General features: G+C 33.1%; 3 protein-coding genes across 3 annotated transcripts; 1 reads left to right on the plus strand and 2 right to left on the minus strand.

The window, feature by feature from the left end:
• The first annotated feature begins 143 nt into the window (after positions 1–143).
• LOC115878177 (probable cytosolic oligopeptidase A) lies at positions 144–19236 on the plus strand. The gene is made up of 8 exons (XM_030894587.1): positions 144–322; positions 437–1058; positions 1116–1341; positions 1404–1569; positions 15343–15534; positions 15593–15810; positions 15864–16011; positions 18137–19236. Exons 1-8 carry the CDS (start codon positions 231–233, stop codon positions 18654–18656), a joined length of 2184 nt encoding a protein of 727 aa, XP_030750447.1. The 5' UTR covers positions 144–230; the 3' UTR covers positions 18657–19236.
• LOC115878179 lies at positions 8867–12084 on the minus strand. Its single transcript, XM_030894590.1, has 2 exons — positions 11997–12084; positions 8867–10206 (listed from the first exon to the last, which is right to left on the minus strand). The coding sequence occupies exon 2, from the start codon at positions 10069–10071 to the stop codon at positions 9184–9186; it is 888 nt and encodes a 295-aa protein (XP_030750450.1). The 5' UTR covers positions 10072–10206; positions 11997–12084; the 3' UTR covers positions 8867–9183.
• Positions 19237–19312: 76 nt separating the features above from the next.
• LOC115878178 (dynein assembly factor 4, axonemal) lies at positions 19313–22222 on the minus strand. Its single transcript, XM_030894588.1, is given in 5 exon segments — positions 19313–20814; positions 20866–21048; positions 21108–21505; positions 21561–21808; positions 21810–22222. Coding segments are annotated over 5 exon segments (1266 nt in total). The 5' UTR covers positions 21942–22222; the 3' UTR covers positions 19313–20509.
• Positions 22223–22850: the final 628 nt, after the last annotated feature.

A 22850-nucleotide genomic window follows, 5' to 3' on the forward strand; every position in this document is an offset into this window, starting at 1 on the left:
GAAACAATCATATATAAAAATATACTTACCAAAATTATATATGATATATGTTTCTTCTCTTCCAATTTATTGGTCACTTTAGTTTTTGAAAAAAAATATGATTTTATTATTCATTCTGTGGTTAAAATTGGTTATCTAACTTCATTACGTATCCGCCATTTTCCTTTACGAGGTTATAGGTTATGTTATAAATAAAATAATTTTTTAATAATTTTCCAATGATTTTTTAAATGAAAATGGCATTAACTCGTTGCGGAAGACTTATTTCAACTACCCGCAAATTTTACACATCATCTGGATTAAATCAAGGATATATAGTTCTGTAAGTTGTAATTTTTCAATGTTAATTTTATGAAAAAATGCATCTCATTTTATTGCGATGTATCTATTTTCTCCTCGATTTATATTTATAGGGTCATTTATATATATCTTGTAGTGTTCCTGAGATTGGAGAAGATGCACCGGAAAAGAATCCGCTATATCATACTGATGGGCTTCCCAAATTTAATCAAATTACAATAGAAAATTGTAGGGCGGCTATTGCAAAACAAACATTGGACTTTGAGGTTGGTGTCCAAGAGATTGAGAAGCAAATAACTGAAAATCCTTGTGTAGATGTTTTTAAAGATATTGTGGTACCTTTAGAACACTTAGGACATGTTATGGAAACTACCTGGGGTTTATCAAAAACATTATATCTTGGAAATAATACTTTAATGCCCACTTCAAGCTATATGGCCATACATGATCGAGCAAGAAGAGCAAGATTTTCAAAATTTACCAGTAAAAAGATTCATTTTGCTATGAAAGAGGAATTCTCAAAAGAAAAAAAGAGATCCAGTGAAGAAGATCGAATTCTGAAGAAATATGTTCTTGAGGGGCGTCTAAATGGTTTAGAACTTTCCGAAAAGATCAGCAAATCTATGCTATATAATTTATCTACTTTAGCAAAGGAGAGGAGTGAGTTTAAACATAAAAATGATATTAATACAAAACAGCATGCCCAGATGGTGAGTGATAGAACTATTGTAAGAGATTTTCCAGATGATTTGTTAAAGGTATATAATATTTAATAATATTAGACTGTTTCCCAAGCATAATATTAAATATTTTAGGCTGTTGCAGTGGATCCAAGTTATCATCTAAATGGACCTTGGAAATTTACTTTACAACCTCATGTTTATTTTAGACTTTTAGAACACTGCCCTAATCGGGACATAAGATGGTTATTGTGGAAGTCAAATGTAAATAGAGGATCTGTTGGTGGTGAAAGAGAGCTAGCAACAAGTCTTCATGTTGAAGAAATCAGATTTTTGAAAGCTGATATAGCAAAACTTTTAGGTTAATTATTTGTTATATCCTCAAATTCATACATCTATGTGATACGTGTTTATTTTTATTAGGGTATAATAGTTGTGTAGATATGTCTATGGAAACTAAAATGGCTGGCAGTAAACAAGCAGTTGACCAAATGTTTGAATCATTATTAGAAAGAGCTAAGCCTGCTCAAGATGAAGAGTTGGAAGTGTTATTAGAATATGCAAATGAAAGAGGCTTTAAGACTGATAGGTATTAGATCTGTTTGTGTGTATGAGGTGACACAGTCTACCAAAAAAGCTATTTGAGTTGTCCAATCACCATGTATAATTTTATTATGAAAACATTTTTAAAATTTGTACTCAAATCTAACATTGCCTACTATATACAGGGTGGTCCGAACTGTATTCCGGAAACTTCAGCAGCATATTCTGCAGACAAAAATAAGTAAAAAAGTTTGTATAAATGAATGTCCTAAAATGCTTAGTTTTGGAGGTACAGAGTGTAGAAATTTCATTTTTATTTCGATTTATTCCAAATAATTTTTGAACTAACGTCAATATTTGGATGAAAATTTGTGTCTGGGGGTTTTTTGACATGAGAAATTTGATTTTGATATCAATATGACTCCTATTTGTAGGTGGCGCCACCTACATGTGTTTTAACCTTTGAATAAGAAGACTAAGGAAGGAGCATAATGCTATCCATGTATTCATGCATGGTGGGCGGAAAAGCTACCATAAAAGCTCTCTAGGGTGGGGATCCTTGACAGTTCTGTTTGACGATTCATTTGACACATTTGAATTTGATTTGAAATTTTGTGCTGAAGTTTTGTCAGTCTTTACGGAGCTTATTTTATGTTATTTATTATTTATTCTACTACTGATAGTTGTATAAAGGTAGTAAATCTAGATGGAAATTGTGGCAGAACTTAAATTAACAGTGACTCTATCGCGATTTATCGAAAAAGACTCTAAAATAGTTGGTTGTGTAGCGTGCGGTAGATCTCGGCAAAAATTGAGTGAAATAATGGAACAACTTTTCGCTAGTAAGTGACTATATAATATACATACGTGTAGTAAACCGATCATTTATGAAATTCACTTAAATTAACTAAATTATATATTTTTCTTGCATTTTAGCTTTTATTTATTACTTGTCAAAGATTAGATGTCAAAGAATTTAGATACGTTAATTTGACTTACCTGCTTCAGTAGCGTATCGGATGTTTGTGTTAATAAATACTTATTATAACTTATCTATTTTTATTAGAATTATATATTTTTATAACAATTTTAATAACTACCAACATTTATTCACAACGTAAAATAAAACAACAAATTATTGAGTCTACCCCACGTCTACCCTACATCATAGTTTTACATTTTTTAAATAAAATTAGAACGACACTGATAAACCGGAATTTAAGTCGGCCATATTTGAGGCCCATCGCGGTGTACCTAAGATTTTTGATATGCTCCTTCCTTAGTCTTCTTATTCAAAGGTTTTAACCAGAGAATAGGTACATTAAAGAAATGCTAACTTCATGTTAAAAAATGGAAACAGACGCCATCTGGTGTCGCCTGGCAGTACTAGCTAAATTGATGGGAATTGGAGGGGCGGGGCTTAAAAGAGGGGAAATTTTTAAAAAAATATTTTTATAAGTATCACTGACTTACTGTTTAAAATTAATAAACATATTTTTTATTACTTTTATATAAATTAATTTTTTAAATATATGTCTATTAACTTTATACAGCAAAGCAATGATATTATTAAAGACTTATTATTTTCAGAGAAAATTCATAGTAAATAAATTACACATTATTATAGTAAACAATATCATTTATTTGTTAGAGCTGCGATTTATATTACAATAATATTGAAATATATATATTTTTTTAACAATGAAAAAGAATATCCCGGAACCTGAAAAAGAAAGATGATCAATTAATGACTTAAATTAGTTCAAAATACATTTTGCAAATAACTAGTGAGTTGGAAAGATAAACATACTATTAAAAAGACATTTTAGTAGTATGTTATCATCTATTCACTGATAATACATAAGTATATAATAGGTAAATAACATGCATAAGGCACTATGATACAACTACCTGTATCATGATAACACACTAATATCACAAAAAATATATGCTAATTTAAATTCCTTTAATGATCTAATGAAACACTATCTAGCCTCAATGCATGCCATTCCAAAGGCAAAAAAAAACTGTTATACCAAATAAATATAAGCTGAATAAAACATAAACCAAGCCAACGTGCATAAACAACCAAAAAATGCATCAAAAAATACTTTTATCAGATCATACCCTTGGATATATTTGTATTTTATATATCGCACATGCCGTTCAAAGTTTACTAACTCAAAATAGAGAATATAGAGAACATTGTCAGAAGTAAAAGAAAATTTAAGTTAAGGCAATATGCTCCTTTTTGCATATTAATGGCCAAATAATATAATGTTGATTTAATAAAATTTTACTGGCATCCTTCTGAGGTATAAATCAGATTAAAAGGACATTGTTTTTGTAATAATTGTTTGTTTTGTAAACATTTTTGAAGACAATACAGTTTTGAACGGGCTGTGCGATATAAACAAGGATCTTACTATTATTTGAGGTTAGAAAGTATTTAAATAATATAAAACATAATCAAAATCATTTTTCATCATAAATTATAGAGGTACTTACGTGTTTTGATATTATTATCAGGAAATAATACGTTTAGTTAAACAGGTACGCTGCCAGGCAAGTTTTATCGGCGGGTCTTTGCAAAAGTTGAAATCTAAAAATACAAAAATACGTTTACATCTTAGTTGTATTTAGGAATAAAGTATTTGTGTGTAATTTCTGACTTACCAGTGAACTGAATAATCGCATTAAATACATCCAAATGGTAATTTAATATTGTAAAAAAGCAAAATTGTTTTAAATCAATTGCCAGGACAGCCCGGCCAGCTTCTTTGTTGGCAAAATGGCCGCGGTATCATGATTTAAGCAATGTGAGTGACAAAGAAAGTCAATGCCTGGCAGATGTTGCTTTCTTTGTCGTTGGTCCTGGCACGTTTAAATTTGACAGTTGCCTGTTTTCCCATACAAGTGACACCCCCGTGGTTTTAACCTTGTTTTAACTGTTTTGAAGAGTAATAACTTTTCGACCGTACCTGTATAAAACTACTGATTAAAAAAATATACATTTACGTGACTTTTTACCATAGACAAACAAATAAAAAGAGACTGGCCAATAAAATGGCAAAGAGAGGGACAACGTTCCCGTAGCGCAACTCAGAACGTAAAATTTCATTCTATTTATGTTGATCTGCGTATTGCATCTATTGGGCCCACTATCTCATTCTAATATAACAAGAGAGAAAGAAGCAGCGTAAAACGTAATTTCTAAATAGAAATTACAATCGCCTTTCGTTAGTTTCGTTTTCGTCATCATGACAACCAAGATGACATCATGACAATTCGTCATGTTTGTTAATTTTTCTTTTGGTGATTTACTTTTTTTTCTAAACTCTCCATTTTATTGATTTATGAATAGGGATGGGGAACAAATTCCTTTGTTCCATATAGGTATTTATATTTTGTTACTTATAATTTTAGGTTATACTATTTATTTTATTTGCTGCAGGAGCCAGTATCATCTATTTTTTATATGTATTGGTGCCCCCTTTCTCTGATAGATATGTTAAGGACACCCGGTAAAATAAAAGTAAGTAGTTATATTTATCATCTTATTAAGAAAAAAGTAGAAGTAGTAGTGTCAAAAATATTTCGAACCTCTATTAACATAACAAATTAATACAATTATTTTTTTTCATTTTTTGGGTAGGTAGTTTATAGCTGGTTTATAGTAACCAGAAACTTTATTAATATGCCTATTGTTTTAGGATTAAAACTGGACTTGAAAATGGTTCAGGATCATGATTCTCGTAAAGTCTTCCTTGCTTGGATATTCACTTTGTTATTGCAATTAGGCAGTTTTTTTGAAAATGAGATTTTTAAGGCCCTTTAAAAAAATTGGCCGATCGTTTCCTGCAACAGTCAGTTCTTCTGCATTTAAAATTGGTAGGTGGGTGGAATAAACACTGTTATTTTTTGTTATTATATTATAAAAAATTAATTTATTTTTATGTATAAATAAATATGTTTATACAACAGTACAATTTTTGCTTTTTTTATAATTTCCCTTATAATAATAGTATTCTTTCGTTCTGAAAGAAACTGCAAATTTTCACTTAAACTGATTTATTCCCTACACCACGTCCCCTTTACGTGGTATAGGGAATAAATCAGTTTAAGTGAAAATTTTCAGTTTCAGAATGAAAGAATACTACTAATAATGGCTAATTTAAATTTCCCGCCAGCCAGAATGTGTGATAATGTCTTACGATACGTTTTATACCTATCTCTTTCTTTTTCATATAAAAAGCACACATAATAAAGAAAGATTGCAATAAAGACGTACGTCCTGCCGTGGTTCTGCTAATTGGTTTCAAAATTGTTATTCTGAGTTGCGCTACGGGAACGCGGTCCCACTCTTTACCATGGGATTTGTCAGTCTCTTTTTATTTGTTTGTCTATGCCTGGTCTATGCTTTTTACATAAAAAATGTCTCTTGGTAAAAATCGCGGCTCAACTTTCGTTTAGCTGAAATCTGTTATATAAAAAATGATGATGATAAAATATATGCGTTCTAGAAGGCGTTACATGAAAAATGAACTTATATTTGTTTTTTTACGAGCCTTTGTGAGTAAAGAAATACAAAAAAATTTCTGGGGAAATGTGTCAATGTCATTTTGTGCATTTTGTTTTTCATACATTTTTCAGTTTAGAAGCTTACGGGACCCGGAAGCGAACAGGGCTGCTGGGTGGGGTTAAACACCTTTCGGAGGAATAACAATTCTTATAGAATAGATAATAGAGAACAACGGTATACGGTCGAGTCGGCCGCTGCTGGCACGTATACGTAGACGTAAAGAATCTTTTACGTGTATAAAAAATAAAAAATATAAGAAACGCGCATGCGTACGTAAACGTTTACGTGTTTGTAGGCCGACTCGACCGTATACCGTTGTTCTCTAATATAGGTTCTTGTAAACTATAAGTACCTCGGAATGTTGCACTTATTCTTGTTTTTCATTAAAGCTTTACGTAAATAGGGCTGATTCAAAACAAAAAATCATTGGATCATGCAGTTTTCTTTTATATTTTAATAATTAACTGTGATTTTGCAAAAATATTAGATTGGTTAGCATTTGGGTTGCTTTGGTTAGCTTTTCTTTGTGGAGGATGTTAAGCTGTGGTTTCTATATTTTAATAATTAATTGTGATTTTGCAAACATATTATTAGCACGGCATATAAATCACACGGCAGGCTAACTCTGCCCAGATCCCATTCTTGTTGAACTGTAGAGAATAGACAATTAAAATTAAAAAACATGCCAGGAGTTACAAAGAAGAATTAAAGAAATACCCAATAAAATATCTATTGAACAATCTAAAGAGGCTACGTACAAATTATGTCCATTAATGGACATAGCAAATTTTGTTAATATTCATCATAATATAATAATAATATAATCAAAGTGCAATTTATTTTATAATAGCGGTCGTGATAATATTGTAGGTTTTGAGGACCAGAAGGGGAACAGAGAGTTTAAACCAGCTCGGGTGTCTAATGTTGTTATGGTAAGAGGTATCTCTACTAATGGAAAGCAGTACCTAGCTTATTTTACAAGCTTTTATTTAACTTGCTTTGTATGTATGTTTGTTCGGGGCAAATCTTTAGAAGCACTTCCTTTCATTGTAGGAAATTGAAATTTGGCATGTAGGTTCAGTCCCGATGACAATACATTTTCTTGCAAGGCACGACCCGAATTTTTGACAGCTGTCAAAAAAAATTCAAATTTATCAGATTTTGATAAAAATCGATATATAGGATGGCCATGGGCTAAAATGAAAGAAAAAAAAATTGAGCTGTCAAATTTGACAGCTGCCAAAAAAATTTCAAAGTTGTCCGATTTTGATAAAAATCGATATATTGGATGCTCCCTACCCCATAGTCGGTTTTCATTTTATTTGAACTGTCAAATTTGACAGCTGTCGTTTTTTTAAGTTCTCCTTTTTTAATGAAAATCCATATACATATTATTAGGATGCCCATAGGAAGTTATTTAAGAAAAAGAATTGAGTTTAAGTGTGTGGCACTAAGAAACCAGAATAACTAAAAAGTAAAAAATATATTTAAGAAAAAAAACCTTTTTAAAAACAAGGTTTTATTTAAATACATTAAAAAGAAAAAAAATTAACTTTTATTATGGACTTATAACGTCATTACAGAATTTTATATTATATAAAAGCTTGTCGCGAGATTTGAGTGTACAGTTGCACTCATAAAAATCTGGTACGACAACTTTATCTTGTAATTCCTGTAATTCTTGTAATTCCAATATCTTGTAAACCTATCATTATTCCCATCTAGGATAAATTCATCCAGTTTAGAAGAATATTTAAAAAACTTTGTGTCCGAATATTACACACGGGTACTGAAAATTGCCAAAATGATCTGGCAAACATCTTATTAAAAACGGAAGACCTTATTGTTTACGTCGGAATCTGTAACATTATTATAAAAAACAACGAGACCTCTGTTCTTTTCTCTCTGAATTGTCATGAGCTATCCATAAAAATTAAAAATAGATACGGATAATCAGAAAAACAGTAATTTAGAAATGAATCTTGTTTGTCATTTTGCAGGATACCTAATAATAAAAATTACTTTGAATGCCGTAGGCAATGATTGAGTATTAAAACTAAAAGAACTTCGGACTTCCATTGTACTACTAAACTACAAAAACCAAATATATCACACACAATAAACAAAAATAAAATATATCACTCAAGAAAAGAATGAAATAAATTAAGCCGCACGCTACTGACTCAAAGCCGCCGTTACTGTATGTTCTCGATGACAAAGACTACGACTGACTACGACACTGGTTAATTTCTGTTGCTGGCACCCATAATGGCGGCTTGCGCTAGGATATGCGCGTAGCGTTCCCGCCAAAGAGAGTTGGCCTGCCGTGTGATTTATGTGCCGTGTTATTAGATTGGTTAGGATTTGGGTTGCTTTGGTTAGCTTTTCTTTGTGGAGGGTGTTAAGCTGTGGTTTCTATATTTTAATAATTAATTGTACGATCAAACGAACTTACCTGAAGTGAAGTTCGATCGTAATTATATGAAGCGTCCAGTCCGAATGTATTATCTTCCCTCCCTTCCCGTCTTACCCCATGGTCGCTTGAATTAATGAATAAAACTTTAAAGAATGAATTACGTGCGCAGAGCCGACGAGAGCGACGCGGGACGCGGCGTGGGCCAGCGACAGGGAGTTTTGACTTTAGCCTTGAAATAGTGCATGCACGCAGAGACGGACTACGTATTGTAAAATCAAGATAATACATTCGGACTGGACGCTTCATATAATTACGATCGAACTTCACTTCAGGTAAGTTCGTTTGATCGTACAATTATATTCGCGTCCAGTCCGAATGTATTATCTTGATTTTACAATACGTAGATGTTTAAAGATCTGTTGGTTGCGAATTAATGAATTGGTGCGGAAAGTTTTTTTTTTGAGTGGTATATGAAAGGCAGCTAAATATCTTAAATATCAAAAACGTTTATTGAATGCAACCAAAATGAACAAATTGGCATATAACGATAGTTATATCAACAAATAATGAACAAGTAAAGAATATATAAAGAACATATTTAACGTAAATTAAACTAGGCCTTACGGCAAAACATTGTTAAACATTGAACATATAAATGTAAATTAAGCTTTGTCAGAATTACTTAAAATAGCTTTGGCGTATGCAGTTCTGTCAGAGAGAGGTCTATTGTAAAACTTGGCAAATACAGATGACCCTTCGGACCATCCTACTGTCCTGCGTATTGTTTCAATTGAAATTCCCTGTCTCAATGCGGCAGAACTAGAAGAATGTCTTGTCGAGTGAGGTTTAAATTGAGAAATATCTATCCCTGCTAGTTCTAACATTTTCTTAACCCATTTGCTTAGCGTTTGTTTCGAAGCAACTGAATGAGGTCTTTTAATTGTTAAGAATACAAAATCATGCTCCTTTTTTCTAAACACTTTTGTTGCATCGATGTATTTTTTCAACGTCAAGGCAGGACAAAGTTTAGGCCTCTCTTTGAAAAAGGGAAGATATAGTGTTGGCTGAACCCGATTTAAACCTGAAGTTTTTATTGGATCGGTTATATTAATTTGAATTTCCTGTTCATTTTCCAGTATATTGGTTAGTCTGATCAAAGACAGCGTCTGAAGCCTCTCTCCGGTAACTAAAGTCAAGAGTGTTATTAATTTATGGGATAATAAGTTAAGGTCCAAATCTTCAGGCAATTGTTCTATGTAAGAAAGTAGAACTTCAGGATCCCACGTACTGCCGTATTTTGGTTGGGCCGGTCTCAGACGCGCCATTCCTTTCATGAATCTTTTTATAAGAGGGTCTGACCCGATATCGTTAATTAAAATAAGGTTTAAAGCTGATCTGTTGGAGTTTATGACACCGTACTTATAATTATATTTCTCAGATGTATATTGTAAGAAGGTCAGGATGTCTCTATTTGCCCGTCCAAATACAGAGATATTCTTCTCCAGGCAAAAGTTCCACCAGAGGCGATATGTTGTGGTGTATTGCTTCATAGTGGATTCGGAAATTGAAGATATTAGCGTATCCAGCTATACTACAGCTATTTCTGGGACGTCTCTCTTTAAAAGCGATTCCCTGATAATCTGGCGACCACCAGGGAAAGCTGACGAGCCAGAGGGTGGATAGTTCTAAAAGGAGAAGAAAGTAAATTAGAACGTGGATTTAAAACTAATTCACTTCCTACTTTCAACCTAGAAAACAGTGGATACCATGGTTGAGACTTCCATAACGGAACAACCACGATACCTTCAGCCTTGTCTTGGATTATCTTTTGAAGGGTTCTTAAAATTAAATTGAACGGTGGAAAACCATAAAAAGAAAGTCCCTTCCAATTCACTGTGAACGCGTCAACAGCATATGACCCCGGATCTTTATGCCAAGAAACGTATTTATCGCATTTCTTGTTTATGTGCGAAGCAAAGAGATCAACCTTAGGTTTCCCATATTTGTTAACTATCAACTTGAATGCATCTTGTGATAAGGACCGTTCCGTTTCGGGGGAAACTTGTCTTGACTCCTTATCTGCAATGAAGTTGTTAGCTGAACTTATATATGTAGCAAGAATCCATAGGTTTTTATTCTCACACCACTTCCATATGTCCCGCGTTAATTTAGCAAGTTCTAGATGTTGGATACTACCCATTCGATTTATGTACGATATGGCAGTGGTATTATCGCATCGTAACAGAATATTAACATTAGTTAAGTTATTCGCAAAACATCTGAGACCGTAAAAAATGGCTCTTAATTCTAAAATATTTATATGCAATTTTTTATCAAGTTCTGACCAGAATCCGTGGGTCTTTTCTGAGTCGCAACATGCTTCCCAGCCTGTCAGAGAAGCATCAGTGAAAATTTCTTTGGCAAAATACATCCGTTCTTATGTCGTTAACTGACTTCAAAATATTCTGTTCCCACCAAAGCAGATCTTCGTGTAAGTAATGGGGAACAACCATTATTTCATCAAAATTCCACTATTCTGTATCAAGGCCATAAATTTTTCACGTTCTAGAGCTTTAATATATAACCAACCATATTTTACAGCCGGACAGGCTGATACTAAAGTACCAATGAAACTTGCAAATTCCCTAATTTTACAGAAATGTTTTTGTCTAAAATGATTAGCTTGTCATGATCAGCAGCATCATCTGCATAACAGTTGAATCAAATATAAATCCCAAAAAGGTTTGGCGGTTACTGGGGATGAAACAGCTTTTTTCTCTATTTATTATAAACCCAAGCGATTCTAACATATTAACCACAAATCTTGTATTTCTTAGACACTGTTCGTATGATTCTCCAAGAATAAGAAAATCGTCTAAATAATTAACACAAAGTATGTTGTTTTGTCGTAAGATGCAAAGTACTGGATTAAGCAGCTTCGTGAAACAATACGGTGCTGCTGATAGTCCAAAAGGGACACATGTAAACTCATACAATTGATTTTTCCATGCAAAACGTAAGTATTTACGATATTCTGAATGCATAGGAATCGAATAATAAGCATCTTTTAGATCAACAGTTGTCATGAATAAATTCTTCCTTAACAACCGTTGAGCTGTCCTATAATCTTCCATTTTAAAATGAGGCGCCGTTACATATCGATTAAGCCTTTTAAGATTGAGAATAAACCTATACTTTCCATTAGATTTTTTAGTTAAAAATATGGGAGAAACAAAATGATTTGGCAAAGGATCACATTTTGTTATAGCCCCTAACGTTTCAAGTTCTTGGATCGCCAAGGTCATTGGTCCGTCTTCGTCATTATGAACCTGTTGAAGATTTGTTGACGCATTAGAATGAGGAGGTTTTTTACAAAACTGAATTTTGTACCCTTCGATCCAAGACATACGTTACATGTCACTGATTTCCAAGCATTCCTAAAATATTTTAGCCGACCGGCTAAGACATTGCTTACCTCTACTGGTTTCTGAAGTTGGACGTCCGTTTCTGTGGATCTGAGGGTCGCCCTTTCGGTGGTCTTCCGTCCCTCCTCCGGTAGGCCGGGCGTCGCCTCTTTAACTGACCTCTAATGGTGGTGTGTGATCTTCCCCCCCCCCCTTCTTTCCTTTTTTGAAGAGGAGAAATGTTTGAGAGAGGACGATATTTATGGTACTGAGAAGCCCTAATATCTTTCACAACTTTTTCCATACTTTTTGCTGTCTGGATCTTCTCTCCTAGATTAGGCCCAAAGAGGAATTCGCCAGGGGGACACTTTTCTACTATACCTTTTATCTGTTTATTCATTAAAGGCGAAATTAGTTGACGTCGTTTTTGTGACATCTCATTGACCACCTTACAAATCATTCGTCCAGAATCAGCAACACTAGTCAAAAGCCTGTCCCTGATAGCCTTTGGAATATATCTCTCTCCCTCTAAAATAGTGTTTAAAGAGGGGCCTAAGGCTACCAAAACTTTACCTAACTGTATTTGGTAGTTTAAATGAGCTTGGTCTCTAGCTGTTTGTAAGTTACTCATACTGGCTTCCAGTTCAGGATTCAAGCGGGGGGTGTAAGGAACCTACAACCCTCTGGTATTTCGTATTTATCCAAAAGTTTATCCTTTTCCTCCTTGGGAAGCCCAAAATTTAAAATATGCTCCCAAATTGGTTTCACGGCTTTGTGTAGAGAAAAGTTGGACTTTGGCTTCATGGTTGGGTCCGGACCTAAAATGTTTCTTACCTCATCTGAAATTTCCTCACTCTCTACCAGTTCTGACGGGACAATCTCATCCTGTTCGGAATTTTCAGATATAATTGGCTGTAGCACATTGGAATATGACGCCGCACCACTAAGGTTACGGCCGTCAGGACTAGGATTATTAGTTTCGCTTGCTAAAAAGTCCGTGTTCGATCTACTGTATAACGAGATAGCGACACTCGGACTGCGGCTGTCCCGTTCCCTTGAACATACAGCCTTATAACGGGTACTTCTTGACGGTGTCTTGCTGCGACATCGAGTGACTGGAGGGCTAGTGTGTCGAGGTGAGCGGTTTGAAGTCGTTCTGAGAGACCGACTCCTAGGAGATCGACTTCTGCGATACCGAGATCGAGAACGTCTTTCATAAAAAGAATCCCTCCCACGGGGAGCAGGGCATTCTTTAGATTTGCGTGACCCTGCCTCACTGGGAGAACAACTGTCACGATAATTATGATGACATATTTCATCTCTTTGTCTATTCCGTTTATGTAACTTCGCCCTAAGATCTCTATTTTCCTTATTTCGAGATTTACTTCTATTTCTTTTGCCCATTATTTCCCTCTACAAAGAAAAAATGTAGCTAAAAATACTTACGTGTATTTTCCTGTGTACTACCTATCGGCAGAACACAGTAGATTCTCTAAATATATCCAAAAAAGGAAAGAGCCCGATCGGCAAAAAAAACACGTAAAAATCCGGAAAGCTGCCGTCCGCACCTTGCCATGCACGAGAAACGAATGAATTACGTGCGCAGAGCCGACGAGAGCGACAGAAGTGTCTAGCCCTAGCAGTCAACTATTAAGCTTGACCAATCAGGTTGGTTAGCGTGGTTATGTGGAGCATATACGTATTACTTTTTACAAATATACTCAGGGTTCCCTATTTAACCCCGTGTGCAATTTCTGTGCCGTAAGAAAAAGACAACATAACCCAGCTCCATATTAAAACTGCATAAGTCTATTTCACCCGGATATGGATTGAACTGCGATTGCGCCAAACTCCGATTGATTGTTGTTTTAGTTCTGTTTGGATTACTTTTTATTTGTGCGCGTAAAAGAGTGATTTTGTTTAGTTTATTGTTTCCAACTATTTTTTGATATTTTTCCAACTCCATGATAATGTGTTATAAATAATAAAAATATAAATAAAATTGAAGGTTAGGGGAAATGTCAGTCAACCAATTCCCTTTAAAAACATCGACCAATGAAAACTTCTTCAGGTGAGGTATGCTCAGTTAAATGAATATCCGGGTGAAATAGACTTATGCAGAATTCCATATTGTTCTTTCACTGTTTGGGCTTCACTTTTTGGAGATTAGGCTGAGTATATTTGTAAAAAGTAATACGTATATGATGTGGAGTGTGTTAATTCATTTGTGTTTGTCAAAAACTCTAACGTGATTGGTCGGGCTTAATAGTTGCCTGCTAGGGCTAGACACAAGTGAGAGCGACACGGGACGCGGCGTGGGCCAGCGACAGGGAGGGAGTTTTGACTTTAGCCTTGAAATAGTGCATGCACGCAGAGACGGACTACGTATTGTAAAATCAAGATAATACATTCGGACTGGCCGCGAATATAATTGTGATTTTGCAAACATATTATTAGATTGGTTAGGATTTGGGTTGCTTTGGTTAGCTTTTCTTTGTGGAGGGTGTTAAGCTGTTGTTTTCATATTTTAATAATTAACTGTGATTTTGTAAAAATATTATTAGATTTATTATTAGATTGGTTAGCATTTTAGACACTTTTAAATTATTTTATTTTGGTTCAAAAGTGATAAAAAGATAATTTCTATGTATTTATGCTTACAAAAATGGAAAATGAAAATCAAGCATTTCCGAAGGAAATTTTTTATTTTCCTAAGTTTGTTAACGCTTCTAAAAGGCAAAAATATATTTATTTTTTATATAACTGATTTCAGCTATTCTAAAGTCTATTAAATTTCCTCTGAAAAAGGATACAGTTTATTTCTGCAGGAAAATTTTTATTTTCCTCAATTCGTGAATGCTTCTAAAAGGCAAAAATATTTATTTTTTATATAATTGATTTCAGCTATTCTAAAGTCTAATAAATTTCCTTAGAAAATGAAAACAGCTTATTTCCGCAGAAAAAAATTTTGTGTTTATATGTTCACAAAAATATTAAAAATAAAACGCAAAATGTATTTTTTAATAGCAGATTTCAGTTATTCTTAAGTGCAAAATTTGGAAATTAACCATTTCGGCAGGAAAATTTGTGAATTTGAAATTGTGAATTTAGTTCAGAAATTATTAGGAAAAAATCGAAATAAAAAAGAAACTTCTACACCCTGTATCTCCGAAACTAAGCATTTTCGAACATACATTTATACGAACTTTTTTACTTATTTTTATGTTCAGAATATGCTGTCGAAGTTTCCGGAATACAATTCGGACCACCCTGTATATAAGTATAATATTGAAAAATAATAATGGAGTAAAATTGGAGTAAAAATCTCATCAAATAGCAAACCTGATATGGGGCTTTGTACCGGGCTGGGTCACACTGTAAGTTGACACAAATTTTTGAGGTATTTACATTTTTAAGATTGGAGCTGTGGGATATTCCATATTGGAGAAGAAAACATAGAATAAGTTTATATAATTATGAAGAGGAGAAATTCAAAGAATATTTTCCACTTAATAAAGTATTAGATGGTTTATTTGAACTCAGTGAGAATTTATTTAATATTGTTATAAAAGCTAGAACTGGTGTAACAACGTGGCACAAAGACGTCAGGTATTAACCAAACCTACTACTACTTAAAAACTAAAATTTAATCATTATTTTTCTCTAGATTTTATGACATTTTTGAATCTCACAGTTCTGCACCTATTGCCAGTTTTTATCTAGATCCCTATGCTAGATCAGATGATAAACTGAGAGTTCAAAATCCAGGCTGGATGATAGGAATGCAAAGCAAGAGCCAAGTAACCGATAGCAAACCTTTGGCCTCCTTAATTTTCAATTTTGAACCTCCCAAAGGTGAATTCCAGTCACATCTAACATTTGAAGGTAATAAATAACAATTTTGTAAGAATAGTTTAACTAGATTTTTTTTCTTACAGAGGTGAGATCATTATTTCAAAAGTTTGGTCATGCACTTCAGCATCTGTTAACAAGAACATATTATTCTGAAGTAGCAGGATCCTCTAATGTCGAGTGGGATGCTGTAGAAGTGTGTAGTAATGTGCTTCCTCATTGGCTGTATAACAAGTAAGTGGATAAAAAAATTGTTCTAAAATGATTAATCAACCTAAAATGACTAACCTAACCTAACCTAACCGTTTATACTTTTACAAATTTCCATATCTTTTAGAGAAAATTGAAAAAAAAAACTTGAAAATATAGTTGAATTTTTTCCTAAATCCTAAACATAGATAAAGGAAATCAATTTAGGTTGGAAAGCCCGTCAAAATAGTATATAATTGCTTTGGGTCGCGATCTAGTGCTGCTATAGCGGTTGCTAAGAACAACCGCAAACAATAACAAAAATAATTTTCTCTTGTCAAAGTCAGCATCTTCAAAAATTATCAAATCTTTCAAAATTTAAACCGCCCTCATTGAAAAAATACCGAAAAGTGTTTAAAGCGTCCATTCTCAAAGTAATTATTGCTATCTTGTGAGTTTATTATAAATTTTATTTACTCAAACCCGTGATAATTATGAAAAAGTGGCATTAAAAACTTAAAAAGCTGTGTTGTGAACTGTGAACTGCAAAAACCTTCGTGGATCGTGGCACAACGTCGGTTTCTCATGTGTCGATTCAGGTATTTCATACATGTCCTTATATAAAATAAAGTTCCTTGTATGCAACACATTGTATTTTATTTACAAAATTTATAACACGAGCATGGTTAAATTGGGGCAAAGTTGCGCTTTGGGATGTTCACCAAGATGCCATCAAAAAAGTTTTAAAAATTTCAAGGATTGCTGAGTTTTTTGGAGAAAACGGATTTTTTTGGAAAATTAATTTTATTTTTTCCTGTCGTTACATTTTAGAAAATCAAAAAACTAATTTCACATTCTCATAGCAACTTTATTAGGGCTATCTGATAGTATTTTTATATTTTCAAATTAGCTGATAATTTGTGAGATACAGGATCATCTTAATTTTTTGAAATACGGACCTGTATTTTTTATTCCAGGTTTTTTTACTTATTATTTTTTTTTGTTTTGGAAATTTGAATTTATTTAAACTAATTTCAAGTCCAGCTCTGTTTTTTTAATACATATTTAATCCATTCATTGTTACAATATTGATAAGCTCTCTAACTTAACAAAAACATTGAAAAACTATGAAAAAACGTTGAATACGGAAAATCAAATGCAATGAAATAATAAAAAATAATATAAATATAATGTAATATAAACAATCAAATCATTTCCTCGGAAGATGGATTAGAAATGGTAGAGCAGTATAATGGCCAGCGAGGTTTTTGGACCCGTCGGCGAGGGGGTGGGGCATTACTTGACGTCATTTGTGAATGTGAAATCAAGATATCTCAGCATTTACAACAAAGAGTACAAAATGCATTCGGAAGTATAAGAAGAAGATCTGTTCAAAGAGATATAAATAAAAATAAACGAAAAATAAATTTGTGCAATAGGAAGGATGATAACCCTTTCGAACATGTAGAGCATTAGAAACTAGTTTGGTTTGGTTTGGTTAGAAGTTAATTTATCTATAATTGCGATTTTAAAAACTATGTGTGATTTTCCTTATTCAATGTTAATTAACGCTGATTAATATTGTTGCGATGAATATAATCAGATTAAATAATTTAAAAAACCAGAGTCGGATTTGAAATTATTTTAAATAATAATTAAATTGTTTTGTTGTTGTTAAGGTTACCGAAACAAAAAAAGTATAAGTGTGGCATATCATTGTACTTGGGCGACCGAGTTCTTTCAAAACCTGATATAAAAATGCAGGTCCGTATTTAAAAAAATTAAGTTGGCCTCTGTATCTCACAAACTATCAGATAATTTGAACATCTAAAAATACTATCAGATAGCGCTAATAAAGTGGCTATGAGGATGTGCAATTAGTTTTTTTGATTTTCTAAAAAGTAACGACAGGAAAAATAAAATTGATTTTCAAGAAAATCCGTTTTTCTCAAAAAACTCAGTAATCCTTGAAATTTTTAAAACTTTTTTAATGGCATCTTGGTAAACATCCAAGGCACAACTTTGCCCCAGTTTAACCATTTCCGTACCTATTACGGTTTCCGAGATAGCAATGCTCGTACCCCGAATTTGTAGCACCCTGTATAGTTTAAAACAAGTGTTTTAATCAAGTTTTCCTACATGTTTTCTTCTCACACCTGTCTTTTTCCAGGAAAGTCATTGACAGTATAACTTCCCACCGTGACAGCGGTGACACATTACCACAATCCATGTTCCAGACCTTATGCGACACCCAAAAACACATGGCCGGCTACGATCTTTGCAGAGAAATGTATTTATCCGCCCTAGACCTAGAACTCTACTCTTCCAAAGATTTCTGGATGGATATAGTGAAGCGACTCTGGCCCAAATACCGGAGTTTCGAATATCACATAAAATACGACGCCCACCCGTGTTCCTTCATGCAAATATTCACTGACGAATGGGGCGCAGCCTACTATTCGCATCTGTGGGCTCGAATGATTGCTGCCGACGTGTACAGTGCGTTCCACGAAGTGCGCGACAACGATCAGCAAATCAGAGACGTGGGAAAGAGGTTTAGAGACACGTTTTTAGCTCTGGGAGGCAGCGAGCACCCTGGTCAAGTATTCAGGGAGTTTAGGGGTAGGGATCCGTCACCCAAGGCGTTACTTAAATCGCTAGGCATAAAGAAAGTTAACGAAAGTATTTAAAATATAGTGTTATTTTTATTTTGTAAGGCGTTTGTTATTGTTTTGCCTTAAAAAATTGAACCGTATGGTCAATGAAAATAACGGTTTCACGGTAGCTTATGAAATGGCATTCAATAATTATTTCTATCGGGCCGAATTATGTATGTCATTTAATTAAAAATTGATATAAAACATTAAAAATGAGTTTCCAGACATAAATCTGGTTTTTAATAATTTCTATTTAATAGATAAATAAGAGAAAAAGAAACAAGAGGGCGTAAATAGACGCCTTTTTTTCATTTAGATCTTAATTTTTGACACGTTTTTATATCAATTTTTAATAAATGAGATGTAGAACTCGGCCTGATAAAAATGATCACTGATTGTCATTTCAAAGGTTACTCCGACGCCGTTTTTCTAGATCGTGTGGTATTTAGTATACGCAAATAACATTTTTCTGTGTATCTAAAGTTATTTATTGATGTTAATTATCTTGATTGATAGAATTTAATGGTTTACGCGAATTATTTGAATTCAAATAATAGTGTATTTTGACTGTTAATTGTAAATATTCTTTTTTAAAATAAAATTGTGAATATCTGTAATTTTTGTGTACCATGTATTTTGTGTTAAAGTATAAATCTGTGTACCATGTTAAAGATACAAAAAATATTACTGTATGAGGTATTATTTGGAAATCGTTTGTTATATTCGATTACAATTTTGCATGTGTTTAGTACTTGGTATTCTCAACAACTTAATTACTTAAAATTTCCTATAAAATTAGTGTTTCCATTTTGAAGTGTCCGGCACGGTCCAGCCCGAATTTGGAAAAGCGTCCGGGAAACCTGTCCACAAAAACAATTTAACTTATTATCTTATTAAAATATTTTACAGTTACAGTTGAATTAATTTCTCAGTTACTTTCATGAATATTTTAGTCTCTACGATGCTACAGCTCTACTTAACCGACGCATGTTCGAAAGTACCCATTTCTACACTTTGGCGCTCAGATTTTCCGTTTTTGGTGCATTCCTTGAAAATGAATGTTTTTTTGGTTTATACATATTTTGTTGATTCCCGGGCTATTACTTGCGTCCTAAAAAAGTTCATAAATAAATGTTTAGTTTCTTTTTTGCGATGTGCGGATTTTGTCCGGATTTCAGAGTTCATTTGCCCGGATATCTGAGTTCACTTGTCTGGAATTTCCAAAAGCCTTTATGGACCTATATAAAATGGTCATCGTCGGTTTTCCCATTTTTTTCCCTTACACTTCACATGTTTAGGTATATCGGTTTTAGAAGCCAGGTTAGGTTATTCAAGCGTGTTTGAAACACTCATAATAAACGTGGATATAGAATGGTCGCAAATAAAGAAAAGGCCAGAAGCGTCATCAATGACGCGACTGCATAGCGACTTAGCGACCGCCCTTTGCTTGCGATTGGACGGTTTGATGATCCATGAGTGCGAGCTTAGACATTTTTATTCTAACAATGATTCTAACACTATAAAGTAATATTTTCATTTATTCCGCGGAGTCTAACGCCGAGAAAGCGTTCGCCCGCAAAATATTGATGACATAATGACGCTCGCTGGCCTTTAGTTGCGGCCATTTTATTAACTTATTTAAAAAAAATCATCTTTTATACTTGATTACTTTGGCGGATCCACATTAGGGATAGTTATGTGAGAAGAACCATAGATACCTATATTATAGAATTTTAATTTTATTATACTTTGGGAAATAAAATACTTAGATCATATTAGAGAAAAGTTAAAAATACAATTTTCAAAATATGTTTTTATTAAATCAAAAAATAAATTTTATTAAGCCGATAGTGTATAGAAAAATAAAAGTGAAATATAACTTAAAATTAACCTGCGCAATCAACTTTAGTACTAGACATATTTTTCTCTTTCTCTTTCTTTTTTTCTTCTTCAATCAATATCTTCTGAAATTCCATCTCAAAATCGTTCAAAATATTCTCAAACTCCTCATCCTTTTTCAGCTTTAGAGACGCCTTTAATTCTGATATTCCTTGCTTCAAAAAGCCTAGTTTGAACAGAGCCACACCTCGTCGCCCAATACAGAGTGCTCTATCATCTAAATTTATTGGCAGAGCTGGTCTCAATAACTTTAAAGCATCACTACAATCTTCTGCAGCTCGTTTAAAATTACCTATAAAACATTATAAAGAAGTGGTTTTATTTTTAATTATATTTAGCTTACCTGAACGTAAATGTGCCTCAGATCTAGCTATATACAAGTCTAAGAAATCTGGACTCAGTTTGATTGCAAAACTAAAGGCGCTGATGGCACCTAAGTAATTGTTGTTCTTTAAAAATTCTTGTCCTTTGGCTAAAAGATATTGTGGGTTCTTTTCTTCGGGTCGCAAGTCTTTATCAACAAATCCTACGAATAACAGTACTTTAATATTACTAATTAAATCCAAAAATATTTGTATTACCTACCACATGATCTTCTAGCCTCTGCTTGTTTCTTTAAGAATTCGTTTTCTTCTTCTAAGCGAGACTCTCTGCAGGGCGTTGGAAATTCTCTGTTAGTAAACAAAATTTGCAAAGATCTTGTCGATCGCAACTTAGGAACAGTATTTTTCAATTCTGGTTTTACATTTTTCTTTATAAGTGTCCCTGAAATACGATTCCCATTAAAGTTGTCTTTTTCTCTTAGGCATATTTTATCTTCGCTTTTTATTTCTTTCTTTTTATACGTGGTTTTAGTAGATATTTCAGCTTGCTCTCTCCATTCGTTTAGATTTCCTAATGCATTTGCCTGTTCTGTTTTTCTTATTTCGTCTATACGGTTTCTTGTTTTAGTATCTAACTCAATTTGTTGATTTATTGCAACCCTACAAAAATAAAACGTAATATTTGAATAAAAAGTGTTCATAACTTTTAATTTACCTCTTCAGTTGTGCTTTTTTATTCTGTTTTTCTTCACATTCCTTCTGTATTTTTGCATGTTCAGTTTCTATAATTTTTTTCTTCATTTCCAATTTCTCCTGTTTCGAAATGTGCGTGATTTCTAAACTATCCCATATTCCTTGTGGATATTTTTTTAATTCAAAAATTATTTCTGTGCCTGTTTTAATACAACTACTATTCAGTATGTCTACGGGATATAATAACAAAACTTCAAAGAAAAAATGCTCCAAATGATGCTTTTAAATATTGCGGGCTTGTAAAAATATCTATTTTGGATTGATGGACACCGTGTAAAGGTACCTGGATAACTATATTTTCTTCAGTTTGTTTCCATTTAAAGTCTTTAATGATTATAGGCATCTTCAGTAAAATATTACCTAATCAGAACAGAGATCAGAACATCAAACTTTGATCAAACCAACACAGTTGATTGATCCATATTTCCATAGCAACAAAAGATAAAATATTCTTTAGAAGTAGGTAAGAGAGCTACAGGGTGGCAGAGTTCATTGTTCTGATAAAGATGATATTTTCATGTTCTAAGTTACCTACTCGAAATTTTGTAAAAAAGTAAAGAGTACCTAGAACTTAGTGCATACAGTGGTTATATGATTTCTTATATAGGATGGCACCTCCCATACGACGCGGAGGCTACAAGGAGAACGGTAGTTTATATTGAAGTGAAATTTTGGAAGCATATTATATAGATTAATTGAAAGCATTTTATAAAATTATAGAGTTCTACAGGGTGTCCCCAAAAAAGTTACGCATCAATGTTGGTTTTTTTTGTAATGAAACACCCTATATTATATTAATTAATTTTTTGATTTTACGAAAATAATCAAGGTGAGTTTATTAAAGAAGCATATGCCTAAAATGTAAGATATTTGAGATATTTTACATTTTGTGAAAATGAAGAATAATTTTAAATTTCCATAACAGCTACCTAAATAGTAATTAATCCTGTATAGCCTGATATTTAGTTAAAGTATCCATTGCATGTTAGACCCAATTAAAATTTGATCTGAAAAGTTATACAGGATGAGGCAAGATTAATATTGAACAATGATCGCTTTTAAAAGCAATTATTACTTCATTATTTTAAATGAAACACCCAGTATAGTATTCTTATATTCAATGGAGAAATGATATATCTTCAAAATACTATTAAGGCCCTTAGATAAAGATTTTCCTAGATATTTTAATTTTTATGATTTTGCAGTAGTAGATCTTTATTCTTTGGTAAAATCCAGGTGGGTGTGATTCATT

The sequence above is a fragment of the Sitophilus oryzae genome, unplaced genomic scaffold, assembly GCF_002938485.1.
Source record: "Sitophilus oryzae breed Bouriz unplaced genomic scaffold, Soryzae_2.0 scaffold_1500_pilon_pilon, whole genome shotgun sequence".
Taxonomy (NCBI): Eukaryota; Metazoa; Arthropoda; class Insecta; order Coleoptera; family Curculionidae; genus Sitophilus; species Sitophilus oryzae.